The sequence below is a fragment of the Bubalus bubalis genome, chromosome 8, assembly GCF_019923935.1.
Source record: "Bubalus bubalis isolate 160015118507 breed Murrah chromosome 8, NDDB_SH_1, whole genome shotgun sequence".
NCBI classification, from domain to species: domain Eukaryota; kingdom Metazoa; phylum Chordata; class Mammalia; order Artiodactyla; family Bovidae; genus Bubalus; species Bubalus bubalis.
In genome coordinates, this window is record NC_059164.1 from 55646532 (window position 1) to 55671527 (window position 24996).

The following is a 24996-nucleotide window of genomic DNA, read 5'->3' on the forward strand; positions in this document are numbered from 1 at the left end:
TAAATGGGGGGCAATGTGTGGCTATCCAGATGTTTTACATTTATTTATTTGAGCAAGATCCCTACGAGTTCTAGAGACACAACCTTTTACTATATAAACACCTGGCAAATCAGAGACAAATCAAATCACATTACCTTTTGTAAACTAACCATTGCTTGAAAGTATTCCTCAACCACATTTGATGTTTGTAGACAGGCAATCAAATTTTAAATTATGAACAGAAAAGAAAGCTTTACCAAATAATTGATGACATAAAATCGGTCATATTCTCTGTTCTTAGGATTGATCCGACGATGCTGTTTTTTCCTCATATGATCTTTAAGTGTATTTTTGTCCCTGAAGGTCTTCTCACAATACAAGCACTGCAAGCTACAAGAAAGACACAAACACCGAGATTAAATAAGACCCTTGAATAGCTGTTGCAGTAGACCTTTATTATTATTACTGGGTCTTAAAATTTACTCATTTTTTAGGTCTCATAGAGTTTTCAAATGGGATGTAATATCCTTTTTGGAATCCCTCTCACTTTATTCATTTGGCTTTAGAGGATGTGTGTTGTGGTTTATTTTGTAGTTGGCTATACTGACCAACTTGGCTATTTAGTTAAAACTAAGATAAAGATATCAATTACCCAAATTGATTTTGGTGCTTTACTAATGGAATTATCTATTCTAAAAATGAAAATGAAGGTATGTTCTTCAAATAATTATAATGATACCTAGCACTGGTTGCTTCCACTGAGTGTAATGAGTAGTCTGTGATTTGGCAAATCCTGTGACCTGGTTTGCAGGGTCTAACTCCTAACTCCAGCTGTGGGACTTGGTCAAGTTACTTGTTATCTCTGTTACCACTCATTTTCTGATCTCTAACCTGAAGATAACACCTACATTTTAGAGAATACTTATGACAATGTATACATATAAATTCATAACCATGAGAATAATTTACACAAAATATGAACAATATATGAACACATTTAAACCATGCTTTATTTATATATATATGAATAAAATATCTAGCATATTCATGGCACACAGTAAGCACTACTTTTATTATCTTATCATTCACATGTTCCTTCTGCTAGAGTATTTCCCCTAACTGGGAATCATTACCTAATGAGGACGTAATGACCAATTTCAAACAGATTACTAGCAATGTCTTTTCTCATACTAAGCTGAACTAAGTTGATACTGCCTGGAACTTTTACCCAACAGTCATAAGAGTTCTACTTTCTAGTCACAAAGAATTCATAAAAACACTAAAATTATAACCAAGCAGGACACTATGGGGCATTCCCAGGACACAACCGTTCCACCATGTCCTCTGCCTGCCTCTTGCCTGCAGAAAAGTTGCAGCCTTCCAGGCCTTCTCTGAGTCACAAAAGTCCATCTCAAGAATTAATGGCTGACAAGATAGGAACATGTAGTGACAAAAACAGCAGTTGGGTCAGGAGAACTTGCATGAATTTGAATAGTAAATCAGCCATATGGCAGTCATGCAATCTTTAGTTCCTTCTTGAAGTTCCTGATGACCATGTGCATGTGGGCTCCAGATCTACTGGAACCTGAGGATTGATAATGTTAACCCTTGTGACACCGCCCTGTTACCTCAACATCAATCAATCAGAGAATTGTACATAAGCTGATCAAACACAGAGAACAGATTTATGGACATGGGGTGGTGGGAGGGAGAAGGAAGGAGAAGGTGAAATGTATGGAGAGAGTCACTTGGAAACTTATATTACCATATGTGAAATAGAGAGCCAGGGGGAATTTGCAATATGACTCAGGGAACTCAAACAGGGGCTCTGTGACTATCTAGAGGGGTGGGCTGGGGAAGGAGATAGGAGGAGGGTTCAAGAGGGAGGGGACATACATATACCTATGACTGATGTTTGGCAGAAACCAACAAAATTCTGTAAAGCAATTATCCTTCAATTAAAAACTAAATAAATAAAAAAATTGCTTCCCTGAAACCCATTAGGGAGTTCTGGTCTTCTGAGCATGAGCCACCTGTTTTCCTTGTGTGGCCCTTGCAATAAACCTTTCTGTGTTAAACTGATGTTTTGGTTTGCTTGGTCTCACTGTGTGTTGAGCACATGAACTTGGGTTTGACAACAAAATGACTGAAATAAGTTTTTGTTGCTATTTTTGAATTCTTTTCCATCTTTACCAAACAACATCTCAATTATTTTTTATGCCACAGAAGTAACTATATTCTTTTATAGTAAACAATTTATGGGAAATAAATTAAGGATATTGATTACTGCTAGTCTTGCTAGAGAACACACCTGGTATTATTTTATAAATGAAGGATCATTCATTAAAAGAGTGAAGAGACTTGTTTTAATGTACTGTTGATACCAGAATTTGAATTTAGAATTTTAGAATGGGTATTTCTTGCTCAATGTTATTGCTCCAAATGTGGGCTGAGACACCATATTCATTAGTACTATATTTAAGTGAATAAAACTAGGGTTTGAGAGTAAAATCTTGAGCCCTTTCTTAGAAAGAAGAGTGAACAGATTTTTGAAAGACATTTTGGTAATGTAGAGAATTTTATTCTATTTCTACAAGTTAAACAGCCAGAATATAACCTCAAGAAAAGTGGAGTGTTATGATATATAAATGTAAATTAACACTAAAGTTAAAAAAATACAAGCAGGATGCTATGTTTCACCTAAAGTTGAATAGTATCTAGGGATTTGACTTTACTAAATGTGTAGAATAATTATAGAGAGAAGTATAGAAATTAGGAATCCAAAGTGAAGAATAGTAGTTACTCAGGGAGATACTAACGAGGAAGAGAACAAAGGGAGACTCAAGGGACATAATAACATTCTCTTTCTTATGCTGGTAAGTATATATTTCATACCCTATATAACATACCTTACAGTGGTATATACATTGTTTGCTACATATGACATTTATATTTAAAGGTGACTAAAAGGCAATATGATCTACACAAAATAAAGACTGTAATACAAAATGTGAACTCCTCCAACATGAGAAATGAGAAAATTCTATTTCTTTAATTACTTGTGACTATTAATTTTTAAAAATTCACAGTGGAGTCCAAGATTAAGATAGCTTTAGGTTGTGTTTCAGAAAAATGTACTTACTTGTCAAGCTTTTTCTGTAATGTACACAGAAATTCATTGCAGTTTACAATGTTGTCTGGCAATCCAATGTTGAAAGCATGTTCTCTGGCCATGTGGTTCAAAAGAACAGATCTAGGAAGAAATTTGAGCAATCTGCATTATTTATAACTCATCTAGGAACAAATCAGGTCAGGAGTATCATTTATATAATGATAACAATACTAATTAGAAGACAAGCAAAGGTTAAACATGGCGACACACATTTGGGCTACGAAAGAGTTAATACCTTATGAAGTTTGGTCGCTAAGTCATGTCTGACTCTTTGCTATTCCCATGGACTGTAGCCCACCAGGATCCTCGGTCCATGGGATTTTCCAGACAAGAATACCAGTGTGGGTTGGCATTTCCTTCTAAAGGGAATCCTCCCAACTCAGGGATGGAACCTGTGTCTCCTGCATCGGCAGGTGTATTTTTTTACCACTGAGCCACCAGGGAAGTCTGTGTTATAATATGCATGTAAGCAAGCATATCAGTTCTTTAAAGGGAGTCCAAATTTGTTCCACAATCTGCCACTGAGCAGGAGGTGAACTGAGTATCTGTCCTTTAAACTATTAAATAAATGTGCTTTGCCTACTCTTCCAATTAATGAGGAAGAAACAACTGCTCAAGAGAAATATATAAACAAATATAACCCAGGATCACAGACATTTAGTTAGCTTATCACTGGATGCAAAACTGGAATCCACAGTTCACATATCTAATTTCATGTAAGGGTTATGATAACTTGCATACACAATGACCATCTTTTTGGTCCGTGCATGTATAGAAGGAAAATTTTAATTTATGTAATATAATGTAACTTTTACACAGAAAAAATCTTATGTGTAAACTATATACTTTGGGTGTTTGCCACAAATTTAGTTCATAAAACAAAGGTGACAGTTTTGGGGGACTTATTAGTACACATACCAATGACAGACTATGTACAGTGACATTACACAGTTTATTTTTTCTAACTTGTTTAGACCCATGCTGCTGCTGCTGCTAAGGCGCTTCAGTCGTGTCCGACTCTGTGCGACCCCATGGACGGCAGCCCACCAGGCTCCCCCGTCCCCAGGATTCTCCAGGCAAGAACTCTGGAGTGGGTTGCCATTTGCTTCTCCAATGCATGAAAGTGAAAAGTGAAAGTGAAGTTGCTCAGTTGTGTCCAACTCTCCGCGACCTCATGGACTGCAGCCCACCAGGCTCCTCCGTCCATGGGATTTTCCAGGCAAGAGTACTGGAGCTGGCCCCAAATTGCTTTCATTGTTTTTTTTTTTTTTTTCTCTTCAGAAAGTGAAATATAGCATCCACCTTCATGAAAATATTTGACTTTTTTCTTTACTATATAATAGACACATTTATGAATCTCATAGTTCATATGTCCATTTGTCCAACCACTTAAGTATTGTAGACAAATTTGAATAAAACTAGCATGTGCTGGACTACTCCACAGTACCTTTTGGGCCTGTAAGGGGATCCCCCAGGGACAGCCCAGACAGAGCTGGACTTTTCCAGGGGTTCCAGGCATGAAGCCCAGGCTGTGGAAGGGTCCAGGCAGAAGCAGAGGTGGGGTCCTCTTGCAGGGATTGGGATGGGTGAGTGGCAGGCTGTGAGGCAGACGGTTGGAGAGCTTCCCCTAACCTCAAGGCTGTGCTGGGGCAGAGTTCAGTGCCTCTAGATCCAGACCCTATATTGTACCTGGAAGGATTCAGCAATCATTAACAGCTGGTTCAAGGCCTATGAATGGATTAGGAGGATTAAGAATTACTTCACCCTAGTCTGTGTGGCATTAGGATCTCTCACTTTTAAGAGTTGTACTGAATGTACTTATGGGAGATTACTGCTCTCAATTTCTCTGGGACCTAAAGGCTTGATATCTAGGGTCCATAAGTTAGGAGACGGGAGCTAAGCCAATGCATTTTTCCTTTCTCAAATATTTCTCCCTTGTTTCACTGTAGGAATAAAGGTTTCCCTACATAGTTAAACAATGCAGTTTGCCTGAAGCAGTATCAGTTGGGATAAATGAAAGGTTGGTCACAAAACTTAAAAGGAAAATCTGGGGAATGAGATGATTATAGGGGATTGACTTCTAAGGATCTAGAAACACACATGTGCAGGGCTGTGTGCATCCCAAAGAAATGCCTGAGAAGACCCTAATCTCTTACCAGTGACTGACTCTGAGACTCTATACAAGCAGGAAGTGAAGGTTAAGGCAGAGCTGTAAACTGATGGAGCACTGAAGATAGGTCCCAAGCCAAACACAGAACTCCTTGGCAAAGGAAAGAAGATATGTTTTCTCAAGGCTCGCTGCCATATCATTATTGAACACTGAGCTGAGTAGATATGTTCAGCAGCCATACTTGACAAAGAATACATGCTTTAGAGAATTAGTTCAGGAAACTCACTAAATACACAAATAGCAACAACAAAAACTCTGTTTGGGTAGGGGACAAATTTAATTTCTGTAGTTATCACATTATTTAAAATGTTGAGTTTTCAACAAACAAGACATGCAAAGAAAAGAAACTATGGCCTACCATATGAAAAGAAAGTAGTCAAAAGAAACTGTCACTATTTCTGAGTAAGCCCAAATGTTGGACATAACAGACAAAGATCATAAGATAAATTCGATTATAAAAATATGTGCAAAGAACTAAAGAAAACCATGACTAAATAATCAAAAAAAGGTATAAGAAGGATACCCTTACCAAAATGGGAATACTAATAAAAAGATAGAAATTCAACAAAACATACAAATTCTGGAGATGAAATGTATAGTAACTGAAATGAAAAATTCACTAGAAGGGCGCAAAAGAAAATTTGAACTGGAGAACAAAGAATCAATGAACTTGAAGATCAACTGAGATTTTTCAGTCTGCAGAACAGAAGAAGAAACAATGCCGAAAATTAAATTGAGCCTCAGAGATTATTACATCTACCAATCTATGTATAATAGGATTCCCCAAAAGCAAAAAGGATAGGGGCAGAAATAATATTTGAAGAAATAACAGCTAAAAATTCCCCAAATTTGATGGAAAACATTAACTGAAACATTGAAGAAGCCCGATAAACTTCATGTAGAATAAATTAGAGACCCATACCAAGAGAAAAAATGAAGATGAAATCAAGACATTCCCAGATAAGAAAACCTGAGCAAATTCATTGTTAAAGGACTTGCCCAATATGAAACTAAAACAAATCCTTTGGGATAAAATAAAATAATGCTAGATAGTAATTCAAATATACATTAAAAAAATAAGCACCGGTAAAGGTAGTCACATAGTCAAATATAAAAGGCAGTGTAAATGAATTTTTGCTTATAAATCTTTTCTTCCCATATCTGATATAAAAATAACTGCATGAAACAAAAATTTTAAAGACATGTTAATCAGCTTATTATGTATAAAGATGTAATTTATGTGACAATAATAGCACAAAGGAGCGGGGGAGGAGCAAGCCATTTTGGAGCAAATTTTTCTGTGTTTTGTTGAAATTACACTGGTATTAATCTGAGTTCAACTGTTTTAAGTTAAAATGTCAGTTGTAATCTCCAGTGAATTATAGTGGATCGTGAGTAGACCACTAGAAAATAACTCAAAAAATAAGGTAAAAGTAACAAGGGAATTGAAATGGTGCCCTAGAAAATGTCTACTCACCAAAAAAGAAGGCAGTAATGGAGGAAAGAAATTTTTAAAAACTTAATAAATAAACAGAAAAACGGTGTAAGTAAATCCCATCTCATCAGTAATGACACTACAATAAACATTAACACAGGATAGCAAGAATGTCCTCATTTTTCTATCCTTGACCATTATCCACGCCATATGTTTTTCTATTGTTTTTATGCCCAGGCTGGAAGAACACAAATATAATCCCCAAACATTGCTAATATCATGCATGGCTGGAATCAGGTTATATTGTCGATCTTTCATTATAAACAGACTTTTCATAAACAAGAGCTGCAGAAGGAAAGGGGACATTTTATAAAAATAAGACATTGCTTTTCTTTATCATTGGTTAAAGCTGTGACAAGTGGTGCAGTGATAAAGAATCTGCCTACCGATGGAGAAGACGCAGGAGACGCAGGTTTGATCCCTGAGTTGGGAAGATCCCCTGGAGTAGGAAATGGCAGCCCACTCCAGTATTCTTGCCTGGTAAATTCCATGGACAGAGGAGCCTGGCAGGCTACAGTCCATGGGGTTGCAAAGAGTCGGAGAAGAGTGAGCACCCACGCATGCACATGCACTCAGTTGTATGGTGCAAGATAAAGCAAACTTCTGTCTCTGCAACAGGCTGACTGCCTTTCTCTATCAAACTTTCACTCATTATATCCTGATACCCATGTATCCCTGAGTTTACTATATGGATATATATTTCAAATCATGTCAGTATCTACATTTATCAAAAAAACTTAAGCTATAGAAAACAAAAATATTTGTAGATTTTTAATACTAGAGATTCCTAATAATAGTCACATGGCTCCTCACTGGGTTAATCATAGTCTTAATGTTAAATCAGAAATAACATGTTAAAAGGAAGTAGCAGTGCTTGGTAAACTTTTTGATAGATAGCTGGTCCTCACTGCCATCCCCATAAATCTCTTTGAAATAGACAGTGTTAAAAGCATAATGACTGGCCTTGGCATAGGTTTTCCTCTATGCTAACTGATCTATATGAGTATCAAATCTTCATAACTGGTGTTTTCAACATTGATGCTTCATCCAAACCCTTTTCTAAATTCAAACAAATAGTTACCCTCTCCTTTTCAATGTTTTTCAGACAACAATGTCGGATACTGTGCTTAGCCATTTTTTTTTAAACTAAAGACTGCTTTCCTTCAAGTGGGCAGCAGAATGATTGTCCACTCTATGTTGTCATTAAAACTATTCCCATTTCCTAGAGGTTACAACTTCATGACTTGTATTTAATGTACACTTGTAAATATTACTGTTGTATAAAAAGAAATTTGTCTGGTCTTTGTCTTTGGTTCCAGGCACTGAACTCCAAAAACCCTTGGAATTTGTTATACCAATAAAGTAACTTGTGGTAGGCTTCTAGAATGTTTCAGAACAGGGGTTAATTGCCATAAAGACTAAATAACTAAGTGATCAAAGTTTAGGGACCCAGAGCCACCCTGACCTCCAGAGAGGAGAGAGGGTCTAGAGACTAAGTTCCATAATTAAATTAAGTATGCTCACATAATGAAGCATGTAAAAATTCTGGATACCAAAACTCAGTGAAGATTCTTGGTTGACGTGCCAGGAGGTGATAGATTCTGATTCTTTGAGAAGGCACAGAAGTTCTGTGTTTAGGACCCATCCAGATCCAGCTCTATGTGTCTCTTAATCTGACTGTTCCTGATCTGTATCTTTTATGGCTAACACTTTTCTGAGTTTTGTGAATCATTCTAGTGAATTAATGAACCTAAGCAAATTATTGGTGGAAATCCCTGAATTTGTAGCCAGTTGGTCAAAAGTGCAGCTGTCCAAGGGAATTTCTGAACTTGTGTGGTATCTAAAGAGGGGGCAGTATTGTAGGGGATGATGCCCTTAAACCCACAGTGAAGTGAAGTGAAGTGAAAGTCGCTCAGTTGTGTCCAACTCTTTGCAACCCCATGGAGTATATAGTCCATGGAATTCTCCAGGCGAGAATACTGGAGTGGGTAGCCTTTTCCTTCTCCAGGGGATCTTCCCAACCCAGGGATCGAACCCAGGTCTCATGCATTGCAGGCGGATTCTTTACCACCTGAGCCACAAGGGAAGCCCAAGAATACTGGAGTGGGTAGCCTATCCCTTCTCCAGTGGAGTCTGATGCTAACTCTATGTGATTAGTTTTAGAACTGAATCAGAGTATAATCAGTTGGTTTTAGGCTAGTTGGGGTTGGTGACAGAATTACCAATTCCCCATTTATTTTCCCCCTTAGATCTTTATCATTTTTAATGTTTAAAAATAAAACACCAAAAGCTGCTGAAGGTTTAGAGTTTACAAGTTAATACAGAAGGGCACATCTGTTGCACATGGTCTTGGCCTGTCAACGGATTTTAAAAAGCCCTACAACATTAAGCAGAAATCTATTTCTGGCTTTTAAAAAAATTTATTCCCCTACTTTGCTTAGAGCAACTACATTCCATCTTTGATGTTTGGTACATTTAAAAAAAAATTACTGTGGATATATGAAAGGGGACTGAGCCAATGCATGTAACTTAATCTATATAAGATTAAAACACCCACTGTCAGCATTTTGATAAGTTTTCAGATGAAAAACAGTAACATTTACATACATATACAACAGCTACCTGTTTCCGAGGAACTCCTCATTGCAAAACATACAAATGCCATGAAAGCTGTTATCATTTCGTTCTTGTTGCTGTTGCTCCAGAATTTCTTTCTGTAAAGGAAAAACAGATACATTATGTTATCTATAATAAATGCATAGCTAGCTAGTGAAAAATGTCATGGTCTGGTTGGGAGGAAACTGGAGAGAGGCACAAAGGAAGTAAATGAACACTGATGATATTTCAAATTTCTGCATTCCTGTTCTGGTACCTAAATTTCAAGTCCATACAGTTAAATGCCGGACAACATAGTATTTGGATAGCTATGCAGGAAACAAAGTCAACAGGGTCTTACCATCCTTTCCCGACTTTGTCCTTTCTCCTATCTTTATCAGTCATCTCCCAATCTCACTCTCTTCCAAAAGTAAAAATGTGCTCCTTTCTGAAATTCTCAGTTTAGTTTGTAATCAAGTTCTGATCAATGTTTTTTACTTGATCTGTCTTTCATGTTACTTCTCTCCAATCCCAATGCCATCACCCTGAATCCAATCTTTAGTCAGTCATTATGAGATTACTATGAGTAAGTCTCCTAGAGGGTCTGCCTGATTTTAATCCTTTTTTCTACCATATTCACCCTCTCTTTGGCAGGTAGAAAAAACTCTTAGAATTATTTTCATAAAAAAAAAAAAAGAATTATTTTCATGTATAATTATCTTGTTACTTTCCAATTCATATAATTTAAAATATGCACCAGTAACATCCTATTCTAGTCAAGGTGGTTCTATACATTGCTTTTCCTTGAGGTGATTTTATTTCTCTTTGCTTTTTCATTCTTATAAATATTAACTGTTCTTTAAGATCCAAGCTCATTCCTATTTCTGCCATGTAGTCAGCTCTGAACTACAGTACAATAGTTAAAGAGTTCAGACTCTGAAACATTGAACAGAACTAGATTTGAAGCCTGATGTGCTGTACCCCATGGGGTTGCAAGGAGTTGGACACCACTTAGCGACTGAACAACAATTACAACTCACTTGTACTTGATATTTTATTTAACCTCTATAATACTTAGTTTTCTCAATTTAAGATGAAAATACTACCTCACAGCATTGTTTACAGGATAAGATCAGAAATTTGTGTAAAGAATTCAGATTGCACACATGTATGGTCAGGCCACTCAAGATGGCTGTTCTCCTGCTCTCTGTACATCCCCTGCCTAACCAGTCCCTGCTTCACCTCTATCTTATGTACAAGACGGACCATAAAGAAGGCTGAGTGCCGAAGAATTGATGCTTTTGAACTGTGGTGTTGGAGAAGACTCTTGAGAGTCTCTTGGACTAAAAGGAGATCAAACAAGTCAAATCCTAAAGGAAATCAACACTGAATATTCATTGGAAGGACTGATGCTGAAGCTCCAACACTTTGGCCACCTGATGTGAAGAGCCCATTCATTTGAAAAGACCCTGATGTTGGGAAAGATTGAAGGCAGGAGAAGTAGGTGACAGAGGATGAGATGGTTGGATGGTATCACCGACTCAATGCACATGAGTTTGAGCAAGCTCTGGGAGGTGGTGAAGGACAGGGAAGCCTAGCGTGCTGCAGTCCATGGGGGTCGCAAAGTGTGGGATATGACTGAGTGACTGAATAATAACAACACATAACACATTCCTACACACAAGCCTCAGGCCCCAGCTAGTGATTGTTGTTATCAAAGGGATAGTGAGGGGCGTGCCCCTTTACTGGTCTCCTGGTAACTAAGGAGGTCATCTGACCTCACTTCCCCTATGATTGGTAAATTGCTTTACCATCATCTCTTTTGCTTGCTTTATTTTCTGAATGGATATGAAAACTCTTTGAAATTAAAAGAGAGTGTTTTATGCTGTTCTTATTTTACATCTGCATACTACTCTCCAGCTACCCTTGTAACATGAAGCTCAAAATAGGAACTTCATAAAGTCCATTACTGATTCTATAAATATTTGTAGGACAGCCTAAAAAGGAGCTAGTATCTAGAAGCTTAATAAATTTCATTGGTACTTCTGGAAATCTATCACCAAACATTTAGAAATATTAATCCACTGAAGAAAAAAAAAAAATCAATTTAATCAACTTCTGCTTTCAGTCATGATGAAAATAATGGATACTGGACTTCCCCTTCCCCTGTAAACTATTATAAAACAAGTTGCTTCATATATTGTATCTGTTTTCAGAAAATGGATAATAGCACTTTGATGGATGAGTAAAAATAAATAATACATTGCCAGTTTTCTGTTGGGTAGTATTTTCCAAATCACAACAAAGGGAAGTTAAACCCAAATGAAGGGTATGTGTCTACCTCAGTTGGTGGAGAAGAAAAAAGAAAAGAAGAAAAAAAAAAGACTGGCATTTAGCATACTTTAAAAGCAAGAGAAATTTGTGGGACAAGGTACTAGAGAGAAGAAGCTTTAGAGGAGCTCAAGAAACCTGGACTGGGATTCTTTGTATCTTTGTCCAAATACTGAGCTCTGTACATATAGGGGTAATCCCTGGTGGCTCAGTGGTAAAGGATCTGCTGCAATGCAGGAGACATGGGTTTGATCCTGGGGTTGGGAAGAGCCCCTGGAGAAGGAAACAGTAACCCACTCCAGTATCCTGCCTGGGAAATTCATGAGCAGAGAAACCTGGTGGGCTATAGTCCATGGGATCGAAAGGGTTGGACACAAGTGAGTGACTAAACCACCACCACAACCAATGTATAGGAGAAGACTCTGTGAGGCCTGATAGGGGAGTTCCAGGGGCTGTGAAGCTTAATGGGGATTCTAGAAGTCATAGCACTGGACTCAGTATGTTGGAACTCTTGACATACAGAATGGAGAGACCCTGCTCAACACTACAGGCACACAGCAAATATAAAAGAACACTTTTTACTTCATGAAGCTTAGGGCTTTCTGTTGGTGGCAGGTGGATAGGTAAAAGCAAAAGAAACAAAGGGAGTAAAGTTGATGTATCAGAAAATTTTAATTATTGCTTTTTAAGTGAATCTTACATAAAAACTGAAAGTGACAGTAAAAGTCAAATTAAAGGAAAAGCGAACCTTGATAAACATGTATAGCTTAACTAAAAGAGAGAAAACACATCTCAGAGCCCTATATTTACAACTATGTTAGCAGCAAAACAAAAAACCAACAGATAATGCTCTTGATAAAGATCACTTTAAACACCGTGCAGTAAGGCTGAGCAATACTTTCTTGGCCTGCTCCTGTTTTTGGACTATGAGACCAGTACACATTTATTAAAATCATCATTCTGGCTCTTATTTCTCAGGCTGGTGATAATATAACCCAAAGTTGGCTAAAGAAATATCTTACTGAACATTTCCCTGGTTTTGATTAGCACAAACATAACACATTTCTGAGTTTAAACCACAGTGATACCAAGCCATCTACAGTTTACTCTGGCCAAATTTAAGTTTTATCAGTTGACCCTAATTGATACAACCTAAGGGTAGACACCTGAAGCTGTGTGTAACTTCTTCTTGCTGCTGCTGCTGCTAAGTCGCTTCAGTCGTGTCTGACTCTGTGCGACCCCACAGACGGTAGCCCACCAGGCTCCCCCGTCCCTGGGATTCTCAAGGCAAGAACACTGGAGTGGGTTGCCATTTCCTTCTCCAGTGCATTAAAGTGAACAGTGAAAGTTAAGTCGCTCAGTTGTATCCGACTCTTAGCGACCCCATGGACTGCAGCCTACCAGGCTCCTCCGTCCATGGGATTTTCCAGGCAAGACTCCTCTTAGGAGAGCCTCATTTGCATTTTGGTGAATTAGAAGGAGCATGGAATAGACAGGGCAGTAAAGCAAGAAGCCACTTTTTAATGGCAAGTAGCTAAAACTGCTCTGTTCTATTTGCATCCTTGAGCTTCCAACCATCTCTACTAACAGAATATGAGCTCCTTTATGCACAACTTATTACAATAGAGTCTTAAAAACACAAGATAACTAAGTTTATACCCCTGGTGCAACAACAAACACACTACAGATCTGAATACTCTCTTGAAAATCAAAATAAAATTCTCAAAGGAGAGGAGTTCATAAAACACTTGATTATCTCTTACTCATAAAAGACTGGCACTTCTTATGCCAATTCTTATTAGCATTTCATATAGGCTATAAAGAGGTGGCAAGAACACAGAAAAACTGTGTACCCAGTTTATTTTAACCCAGATAATTATGATGGTGTGATCACTCATCTAGAGCCAGACATTCTGGAATGTGAAGTCAAGTGAGCCTTAGGTGCATCACTACGAACAAAACTAGTGGAGGTGATGGAATTCCAGTTGAGCCATTCCAAATCCTAAAAGATGATGCTATGAAACTACTGCACTCAATATGCCAGCAAATTTGGAAAACTCACCAGTGGCCACAAGACTGGAAAAGGTCAGTTTTCATTCCAATTCCAAAGAAGGGCCGTGCCAAAGAATGCTCAAACTACCGCACAATTGCACTCATCTCACACAGAGTAAAGTAATGCTCAAAATTCTCCAAGCCAGGCTTCAACAGCACGTGAACCGTGAACTTCCAGATGTTCAAGCTGGTTTTAGAAAAGGCAGAGGAACCAGAGATCAAATTGCCAACATCCGCTGGATCATTGAAAAAGCAAGAGAGTTCCAGAAAAACATCTGCTGCTGCTTTATTGACTAAGCCAAAGCCTTTGACTGCGTAGATCACAATTAACTATGGAAAATTCTGAAAGAGATGGGAATACCAAACCCCCTGACCTGCCTCCTGAGAAATCTCTATGCAGGTCAGAAAGCAATAATTAGAAATGGACATGGAACAACAGACTGATTCCAAATAGGAAAAGGAGTACGTCAAGGCTGTATATTGTCCCTCTATTTATTTAACTTATATGCAGAGTACATCATGAGAAACGCTGGACTGGAAGAAACACAAGCTGGAATCAAGATTGCCGGGAGAAATATCAAAAACCTCAGAAACGCATATGAAATCACACTTATGGCAGAAAGTGAAGAAGAACTAAAGAACCTCTTGATGAAAGTGAAAGAGAAGAGTGAAAAAGTTGGCTTAAAGCTCAACATTCAGAAAACTAAGATCATGGCTTGTTTAGTCTTAAGAGACAAAGCACAGCAGGCCTCTGACCTTGCTTCTAAGCTGCCTGGACAATGCCCTGATGTGAGTGTAAGCCTTGCGGCACCATAGATAAGATATGGGACAAATCTTGGGACTGTTGAGCCCCTGGAGGGGGTTTGGCCAACCAAGCCCCAGGCTTAACACTCAAGTTTTACAGGATAGAGCAAATAGCATTATAATGAAACAAGAGCTGCAATTTGCTCACAGATTGATGATATTATCAGTTTGCATCCTAAGATTACAACCGGGAACCCCAAACTTCTGAAGTTTCACCCACAGAGCGGATGCAGTGCTTGGGACCCTTTCCCAACTGGGACTCCAGGTGTGCTGTAGCACAGGATTTCCGTGCTGCACCTACTTAAGTCTGGATGTTGGTCAACACCCAACTCCGTGATATATATCCTCTGTTGTTTCTATTCCCTTTTTTCTTTTAATGTTAGTATATTGCAAGTAAGCTAGATAATTCTCTAATAAATATTGGTATTATTTATTTGTACATAATGAGTGACTTATTTTGTTAACAAATCCTTTGAACCTACAATGAAAGTGAAAACTCTCAGCAAAACACAGGGAAGCCCTTTAATAAGTATATATCTGAAAAGCATAATTACATGTTTGTCACTAAGATGACTTTTTGAGAAAAACAGGAGATGCAAGTCAAGATATGGAAATGAACTAGAATGATAAATCCAACAATTACAGAATCTAAGTATACTGAAGTAGAATGTAATTGTTTTTGTTTTATTCTTTAAATATATTAAGAAATAAAATAATGGCAACATGCTTTCCCTCTTATCCACTCTAATAAAGCCTACTCTATGAATTGTCTGTCTGTATATTATTAAACAAATAGGAAATTATTATTTCTTAATATATACACCAAATATATATTGATATACTTTTAATCAAATTTTGCTGCTGCTGCTGCCGCTAAGTCGCTTCAATCGTGTCTGACTCTGTGCGACCCCATAGATGGAAGCCCACCAGGCTCCCCCGTCCCTGGGATTCTCCAGGTAAGAACACTGGAGTGGGTTGCCATTTCCTTCTCCAAAGCATGAAAGTGAAAAGTGAAAGTGAAGTCGCTCATTCGTGTCCGACTGTTAGCAACCCCATGGACTGCAGCCTACCAGGCTCCTCCGTCCATGGGATTTTCCAGGCAAGAGTACTGGAGTAGGGTGCCATTGCCTTCTCCGTAATCAAATTTTACTTATACATAAATCATGTGAAGATGAAAAAGAAATTATTTTAATTCCATAACTATTATGTCTATAATAGCTTTCCTCATCTTGTTATCAATTCAGCAAATTAAGGAGACAGTTATTTATTTGTTGAAATTGGCTCTGCTGACAGTTATGTCAAGAACACCAAATAGTAAACCTGGAAGCTACTCAAGTCAGGTAACTCGGTCACTGTCTCTTTTACTTATTTTTTTAATTGTGAAAAATTTCACAAGCAGGAAAGTTGAAAGACTAGTACAATGCACATCTGTATACCAAATCAGTTCAGTTCAGTTCAGTTGCTCAGTTGTGTCCGAGTCTTTGCAACCCCATGAACCGCAGCATGTCAGGCCCCTCTGTCCATCACCAGTATCTATACTCAATAACTGTTCACATTTTGCCACAGCTTCTCTCTCTCTCCTCCCCTCCCACACACCATACACACATATGTATTTAGCACTAAACACCTCTTGCTTTGCTGAACCATTTGAAAGCAACAAAGCTGCAGACTTCACAACTTCTCTCCTAAATACTTCAGCATTCTTCTAGTGAAAATAAGGGCATTCTCCTATATACAACCACAGTGCTACTATCATTGTATCTAAGAAAATCAACAATTCCAAACAAAGTGCCTAACACCTGGGTAATACTTAGATTTCTTCAACTGCCTCAAGTATGTCTTTAACTGCTCATCTCTTCCCCAGCTCCCACCAAGACCTTCCTAGGTTCACACATTTCACTTGTTTGTTAGGTGCTCTGCCTCCAAATCCCTCTCTCCCCACCCAATTCCCCCACCCTCTGAATCATAAACCACAAAATAACTAAACAGCCTGGTACCTCAACTCTGCTGTCTGGAAAAGGGAAGTTTTTCCCAACTCAATAATGGTCTTCTAAAGTATATGGACAATACTGTTGAATGGAAGTGCTCAGCTTCCAATGAGCTCTACTTACACAGACCTCTTGAATGGTTAGCAAAAATCTAGGTGAAAGACAGCCACGTCACCACTATGCCCCTCCACCCTTATTTCCATTGCTGCTAACTTGGTATGATGAGATAAAACAATACAGAGCTTTAAGGATTCTGTATTTCTTTATTCTGTAGCATACATGTTGAGCACTGCTGATGAAGTATTAGTGAGGAAGAAACTCAGTGGAAGACACTTGTGACAAATAAGAACAACTTTTTTTCTTTTTTTTCCCTTTCCTCCTGCCCTTCCTTCCTTTTTTCCTTTCTTCCTTTGGTAAGATTGGTATTGGTTAGGATTAATGATAGCTACGTTTGAAGTCATTTACAAACAAAAATATAATTTTTGGAGACAATCCATAGAAAGCATCACAAAGATGCTTTCTATGACATCTTTGATGGCACATCCAAGCCACCATTTTTGTGCTTTTATTTTTTCTAAAAAAGTCCCATACTAGGTAGATATACTAGATTTTATTCATGGATTTATAGAATAGAGGGATGAAGAGAATGTCACAGATGTTATCTGTTTGAACTGCTCAAAGTGGCTGATGAAATCAGATAAAATTTTCATTACAAAATAGGCTTGGATAAGAATCATAGTTGTAAGAATACAACATCAACTGATGTATTAAGCAAAGAGTCATAATAACAAGCTGTATGTTTGTGTAATTGGTTTAAAATGTCAAGAATGGTAGCAAAGGGGTCAGCACATAGTGTTGCATCTTTATTCATAACCTGAATAAGAGGAAACATCAATGAAACGGCAGACATAGCAGATGGCATGCAACATAGTCATAGGGGACTGACATGTAGGTAGAAAATGAAATTTGTGAGTTACTTTGGACATTATAAAAATCAGCCAATTTGGGAAAAAGCAATTTAGAAAATGTCCATTTAGGTTAAGTATTTATATACAGGAAAGAAAAAACTGATGCTTAAATGACAAATCCAATGGAAACAGCTTGTATTAACATAAGGAAGTAAAACTAAGGTTAATGTTATTCATACGATATCGAAAACATTTCATAGATACTGATATATTAGATTCGTAATAGTTTCCTGGCTGAATGGCTACACAAGTGACTATGAGAGAAAAGAGCACACTTCTAAGGTTCCCTCCCAACCAGCTTAGAGGCAGCAGCATGTCAGAACCTGCTAGGAATTCTCAGTCCAGGGGCCTAGCTGCGTTCCTCCCATACAGAACACCACAAATCTCCCTACCAAAGTTAGAACAGCGGCCCAAAGGCTCCACAGAAAGGCAGCAGAACTCCTTATTCCTCCTGCTTTCCATTTCTAGAACCATGGATTATCTCTGAGGTATCTGGGATTATTTAATTTACACCTCCATCTTGTTTTCTTAAGTATTTCAAGTGGTTATAAAACAACATAGTAGAAAATTAGTAAAGGAAGAAAGAAAAAATTAGGGTGGATGGACACACAAATTGAAGATAAAAAAAAGAAGAAATATAAATGTACATCCACACATTCAAACCTCTAGGGGCTTCAAATTTGGCTATTGGCTTTCTTAGAAAAGGGAAACAGTTGGACAGGAGTTCATGTAACAAAGAATTTTGCTGGCTTTGTCCCCTGTTCCTAGGCGACAACCTATAAAGCCCTGGAATTCCTTGAGTGTTTGGAGTGTCTTTGTTACTCCTCGTGGGCCTTTTGACATCACCTGATAGTTTACGCTAATGAGATAGCTCCAGGATGGGGACTGCCATGTTCAAAGACCAACATGTGGTCAGTTGGCTAGGGTTTGAACCACAGGACATCAGCCTGACTTCAGGAAGGGGAGGGGAATGGGAGTTTGAGTTCAATCATGTGGTCAGTGAGTCAATCAATCAAACTTAATGGAGTTTCAGCAAAAACTCTAGACACCAAAGCTCAGGTAAGGTTTCCTGAGTGTGTATTGTTATAATATAATACTGTGTGCATTGCTATACACTGATGCATCAGAAGAGCAATACATCCCTGGGGATGATGAAAGCTTTGCGTTTTGGGTTCTCCCAGACCTCATCCTATATCTCTCTCTGGCTGGTTCTGATTTGGACTTATTTCTACAATAAAATCTGTAATCATAAATGTAGGCTTTTCTGAGCTTTGTGAGTTATTATAGCACACTAATGAACCTGAGGGGGCATAGTGGGAACCTCTTGAATTTGCAGTCAGCTGGTCAGAAGTGAAGGCAGCTTACGGACCCCGCAATTGTGGCTGCTGTTTGAAGAAAGGATAGTCTTGTGAAGTCTGGCCTAACTCTGGGAAGTCAGAAGCCATTAATAGTAAGTATATTATGTGATAGAATGGGCAATATACTTAGAATGTGTGTGTGTGTTAGTCGCTCAGTCGTGTCTGACTCTTTGTGACCCCATGGACTGTAGCCCACCAGCCTTCTCTGTCCATGGAAATCCCCAGGCAAGAATACTGGAATGGATTGCCATTCCCTTCTCCAGAAGAACTTCCCAACCCAGAGACTGAACCCTGGTCTCCTGCATCACAGGCAGGTTCTTCTACCTTTTGAGCTACAGTGAAGTCCATATACTTAGAACAAATAGACCAAACAAGATAGACTGTGTCTCATATTGATTCTCCAAAGCCAGCTCTCATGCCAAAGCATATCCCGAAACTTAGTGAGAGCAATGCAGAGGGGTAGCAATGCAGAGGGGTACAATAGATAGCTGTTTCCTTCTGAATGGAGGTTGACAGTTTAAGACTTCCTAGAAAAACTGTGACCTTCCTCAAAAAAATTTTCCCTGAACATGGCTTTTATAAATATTGGTTGATAATATTCTCAACTTTGTCCTTCCAGTCAAGTAGCTTGACTGTTGTTTTTCTAAGCTCTGACTTGGATGCACAGCCACTGGCCTTAGAAGGCAACTGGGAGACATCTGAGTTGACTCTGTCTTATAAAAGCTGCAGAGTCCTAAACATGAACAGGAGTTGACAGTGGGAAGTCATTTAATTCTTTGTCAAAAATGACTCAAGGAGACAGCCACACACTAGATAAAAAAAGAGTCCCCTAAGAAAAATCATTTTTATTCCCCATCTCACCCCCCAATACCAACTACTAGCCTCCAAAGTTGTACTTCATTTATCATGGTCACAATGTTTAACACAGATTAAAGTTTAAAGAAGGTGTCACCAGTTGCCCAGCCCTGATTTTGGTGGGGGGGTAAGTTGGGGGCTGTCAGGAATGTACCCAAAGAACACCTGCCAATGAGTGACATAATTTGTTGGCACATCCTCCAATGACAAACTTCCAGCAAAATGTATACCAAGGTACATTAAACATAGTAATTTACTAATCTAATATTCACTGATAACTATGTCAAAAGGCCAAGATTAGATATTAAACAATAATAGGTTTTGGAATTTATTCATGACAACTAGTTAGTAAGGCCAATTGTCTCTTTTAGTAGACAAATACATATGTGTGCATATCTTTCTGAATTATATGAAAAAGGAGAAGCATCTACTTTAACCAAAAGTGGCATTTAATCACTTAGAATTGATACTTTTGCACTGTGGTGTTGCAGAAGACAGTGGAGAGTCCCTTACTGCAAGAAGATCAAACCAGTCAATCCTAAAGGAAATCAGTCCTGAACATTCATTGGAAGGACTGATGCTGAAGCTGAAACTCCAATACTTTGACCACCTGATGCGAAGAACCGACTCACTGGAAAAGACCATGATGCTGAAAAAGATTGAAGGCGGGAGGAGAAGGGGATGACAGAGGATGAGATGGTTGGATGGCACCACTGATGTGATGGACATGAGTTTGAGTAGGTTCTGGGAGTTAGTGATGGACAGGGAAGCCTAGTGTACTGCAGTCCATGGGGTCGCAGAGTCGACACGACTGAGCAACTGAAGTGAACTGAACTGAATCACTTAGATATTAATTAAAATAAAGCAGCTGCTGCTGCTGCTAAGTCGCTTCAGTCGTGTCCGACTCTGTGCGACCCCATAGACGGCAGCCCACCAGGCTTCCCCGTCCCTGGGATTCTCCAGGCAAGAATACTGCAGAGGGAGGAAGAATTTCACTCTGCTTAGGATGAGGAAAGCCACAAGAGAACATCCTTACAATGAAAGAAAGTTGGATTAAAAAAAAAAAAAAGACAAACCCTAAACAAAAACCCTGCACAACTTACTTTGACTCCAAGAAAGCTGAAGTCAAAAGGCAACCAAACAAACTGAATTCCAAAAGGTGACAAACTCTCTGAAGAGAGGCAGGGATACAGGAACTATTTCACCTTTGGCAGAACAAGAGATGAAAAGGGCAAGAAAGAAGAAAAGAGCTGAAATTTTAAAGAGCCCTGGGAGTCCTGGACACAAGGGGATCCAGGTCTTTTCCACAGGCTTCCATCAAGATCTCAGGAGAAACCCTGGCAGTAGGGCAAAGACACATGAACAATGGCCCTTCCATGGTGTGATAGTCACTCAGTCATGTTTGACTGTTTGTGCCCCCATGGATTATAGCTTGCCAGGCTCCTCTGTCCATGGAATTCTCCAGGCAAGAATACTGGAGTGGTTTGCCATTTCCTTCTCCAGGGGATCTTCCCAACCCAGGGATCAAACATGAGTCTTCTGCATTGCAGGCAGATTCTTTACCATCTGAGTCACCAGGGAAGCCTACTATTAAGAGACATTTCTAAGTATAAAGACAAGTCAACTTAAAAAGTATCTGCAGATAACATGCTTGATTTTACCTTATAATCTGCAGATAATATATTAGAATATTTAATGAATCCATACACCTTTTTCAAAGGAATACCTGAAACAGAAGTAGCAATAAAGTTCTAAATGACAATCATCAATCAGATGAAATAATTTAGATGAAGCTTGTCTCTCTTGAAGAGATGAGGATTGGGCAAGTAGTCAGGAAGAAAATACAATGTGCTTTTAACTTTGTATGAAAAATGTTTAGTTCCCTGTTGCTTAACAGTTCTGTTTTTGTCACATAAATGCTCTATTCAAATTACTGTCTGAATACTTTATTAAAACTCCGCTTCTGGCCTTTGTTTTCAAATCTGCTTGCTTCCTGGGACCTTGCTAGTTTCCATCAGTTCTTTAGCTGCTGGCTGGGGGAGGGACCGCTGTACCACACTGATACAAAGCAGAGGTCTGCACTGCTGGCAGATAGGGGCAGGGATACTAAGAAGTAAAACTAGAGTATTACTGAGTTCTTTCTGAGTGTACAAGAGTGTTTTGTGGTATAAGAGCTGGATATGAAGTCAGACCCGGAAGATTCTAACTTGGAAGTTTTTAAGCAAGTCTGACAGTGCATTTTTCTTAGAACATTCAAGAAAGTTATGGGCATGTATGTTGGTATAAAAGGATTTAAATATAAAATAAAAAAAACTTACAATGCTTAAAATTTACAGAGATGAAGGTCTGTCTTTTTAAAATTGGGGCAGGTGTAGCCAGAAGCTGATGGAACAGCAAGGAAAGAAGGCAGATGGAGGAGATCTGCAGCACCAGCCTCAGCCCATTGTGCACACCAGGGCCCAGTAAAGGTCCACAGTATATTCACTTTTTGCTTACATGCTGGGATTATGAAAGATCCTCACAAGAAAAATGGATAAAACATTTGGATAAAATATTTATCCATAAAAATGGATAAAACATGAGTGTTTGGGAATCTTTGAGGAGGAGATACCTTGAAGAAGAATAAATCCTGGAACAGTTTAGAATTTGTTTATGCTTTCAGCTACTGATTGAAGTTCAGGGTAAAAAATGAAGCAGTAGATGGTCAACAAAATGGAGGCTTAAAAGAAAACTAATAAAAATTCTTTTGAGGCAGATGCAGAAAAATGTCTGTACTGTTAATACAAATGAGTCACTAGCTTTCTTCTGAAGTAACTTGTTTCCAATACCAAAACCCAGATGGCATACCAAATGACAAAGCCCTTGATACACATATGGAACCCTGAGAAGCCTTTGCTCTTAAAGAGTGGGAACATTTGCTACTTCCAAGCACTGCACTGGGGATTCTGGATTGGCACTCCTTTGGGGAACAGACATCAAGGTATGAAGAATGGTATGAGACATCAAGGTATGAAGAATGGTATGTCAGCCATTGCTGGTAATAAAGAAAGCAATCAAAGAAGTCTGCTGCCTACTTCTTATTCTTCATCCCCCATACCAACCAGAGTAAACGATTTGAAAATAACATGGATAGATCTATTTTTTGGTGAAAACAGGTGACATGGACACTTCAACTGGCTAAAACACAGGCCATTTATTCAGCCAAGATTTCTTAAAAGTTAACTAAACATTTGGTTTTACACTGGGCATTGCAACCTATGACTTCTTCTTGTTCATAATTTCAAATTCAGAATAGGTTTAAATTTTTCCTACCCACTGAAAAAAGACTTCAGTAAATTAACCAGTCAACATAAGTTTTTAGTATCCACACTGTAACTGGTAGCTAAATCAATGATCCACAGAAGGCAATTTTTCTTAAATCACTCCAGTCATCCATTTGAATTACTCTAAATATCTTTATGTTCCAGAAGCATTCCAAAGGCATTCATTAACCTATAGATCCATTTTAAAAGCTTATCTCAGATACAACCATCTCCAAAATCTCTTCCTTTCCCTTCAGAAAAGCCATGAGATTTTAGAGAAGAGCAATCCAAGTAGAATAAATAGTAAGTGGTGCTGGCTGGAGCTTCCTGTATCTGAGGAACAGAGACATGGCCAGAGTGATGGGACACAGTGAGCAAAGAGAGTGGGTGAGGGAAACAGGTACCACCCTTTGAGATCTTGGTAAGGAGGCTGGATTTTTATTTTAAATAAATTTGAAAGTATCGGCAAGTTTTAATACTAGAGTTATGTGAACTGGACACATGAGTACTCAAAGACTTATAGTAAAAGCATATTTTTTTTCTATCATACCCTTTATTTTATCTAACTCTCAAAATGGGAAAATTAAAGTATAAAAAGCTCAGTAACATTAATAATATAAGGATTAGGGGACAAGTACATAACGAAGTAAAATGGAAACATGGACAAATTTTATATATGATATTGATGTCCTGTTTCAACCACTTTCAGGACAGAATCTGCCTGTAACTTAAATATTTTAGAAACTCTCTGACCTGGGGTAAAGTAAAAAGCTACTTTTTACCAAAGAATTGCTCTCTTAAGTGTCAAAAATTGCTAGATAACCCTGGGAAAGACTAACCTGCCTGCCAGAATCTGATGATGTAAGCATTAGAGTTTATGTTAGCAATGTAACTCATGCAATATACTTAAAAACACATCTCTGCAGGTAAAGGCAGGAATAACTGCATTAAAACAAGGATTATCAAAGAAACAATACAGTTTCTTAAATGTAAAAATCCAGTGTTCTCTGCATTTTGAGATGGTGAAAAGTTAAGTTTATGGCAATATCAAGATGTTTTAAATGATTAAGAAAATGCACGTCAATGACTAAATGAAGACAGTAAAACAAAAAAGCCAGGGAAAAATTTCTTAACTGGATGATGATACACACTCCTCCAAATCCATGAGATCTGATCTGACTAATATGTCACCTTTTTGAAAGATATCAGTACCTCCCACCCTTTTTGAAACTGCAAAGATGAAGGCAATAACCATCTGTTTGGTACACAGGACACACTGTCAGTATTTTTCTCCTACTTTGAATCTCCATGAGGTGGCTTTTGAAGAGTAGGGAAGAGACAGGACAGTGAGAACATCTTTAAAAAACTAACTAGAAGAGAAAAAAAATTATACAGCTTTTACATGGAACCATTTACATGGAACAGATCATCACAATGAAAAAAAAGTGAAGTTGAACTACAGAACAAAAAATTGCAAGAGTTAAACACATGAGACCTAGAAAAGCCCAATTTTTTTTTCTTAATTAATTAAATCGCTTAAAAATTCAAGACTTTATTTCTTATTGTATATACTACTTGGATTAACTACATTTCTTAATGAAACTTTCGTTTAAAAGATTTTTAATTAATCTGTTACAATATTGTTTCTGTTTTCTGTTTTGGATTTTTGGCCATGAGGTGTATGGGATCTTAGCTGCCTAACTAGGGAATGAACCCAGACCCTCTGCACTGGAAGGTGAAGTCATAGCCACTGGACTGCTAGAGAAGTTTCTTAATTTCTATTTGCATTAAAGATATAAGGGACTCTACCCTACCTAGGCAAGAAAAGACAGACTTCAAAACAATTGAAAGGTGCTATGGGAAACTGTGAAATACGTACTTGCCTTTACACTAAAGAAGAGAGAGGCTATCAGCCTGAATCAGTATA

At 38.2% G+C, this 24996-nt stretch overlaps 1 protein-coding gene across 2 annotated transcripts in view; it reads right to left on the reverse strand.

Moving 5' to 3' along the window:
• ZNF277 (zinc finger protein 277) overlaps positions 1-24996 on the reverse strand; it is a 131644-nt gene that overhangs the window by 17480 nt on the left and 89168 nt on the right. For both annotated transcript variants that reach the window (XM_006073277.4, XM_044946669.2), the window contains 3 exons: positions 9439-9530; positions 3122-3232; positions 237-369 (listed from right to left, as the gene is read on the reverse strand). In XM_006073277.4, the coding sequence (XP_006073339.2) occupies positions 237-369; positions 3122-3232; positions 9439-9530 (336 nt within the window). The remainder of the gene's footprint in view (positions 1-236; positions 370-3121; positions 3233-9438; positions 9531-24996) is intronic.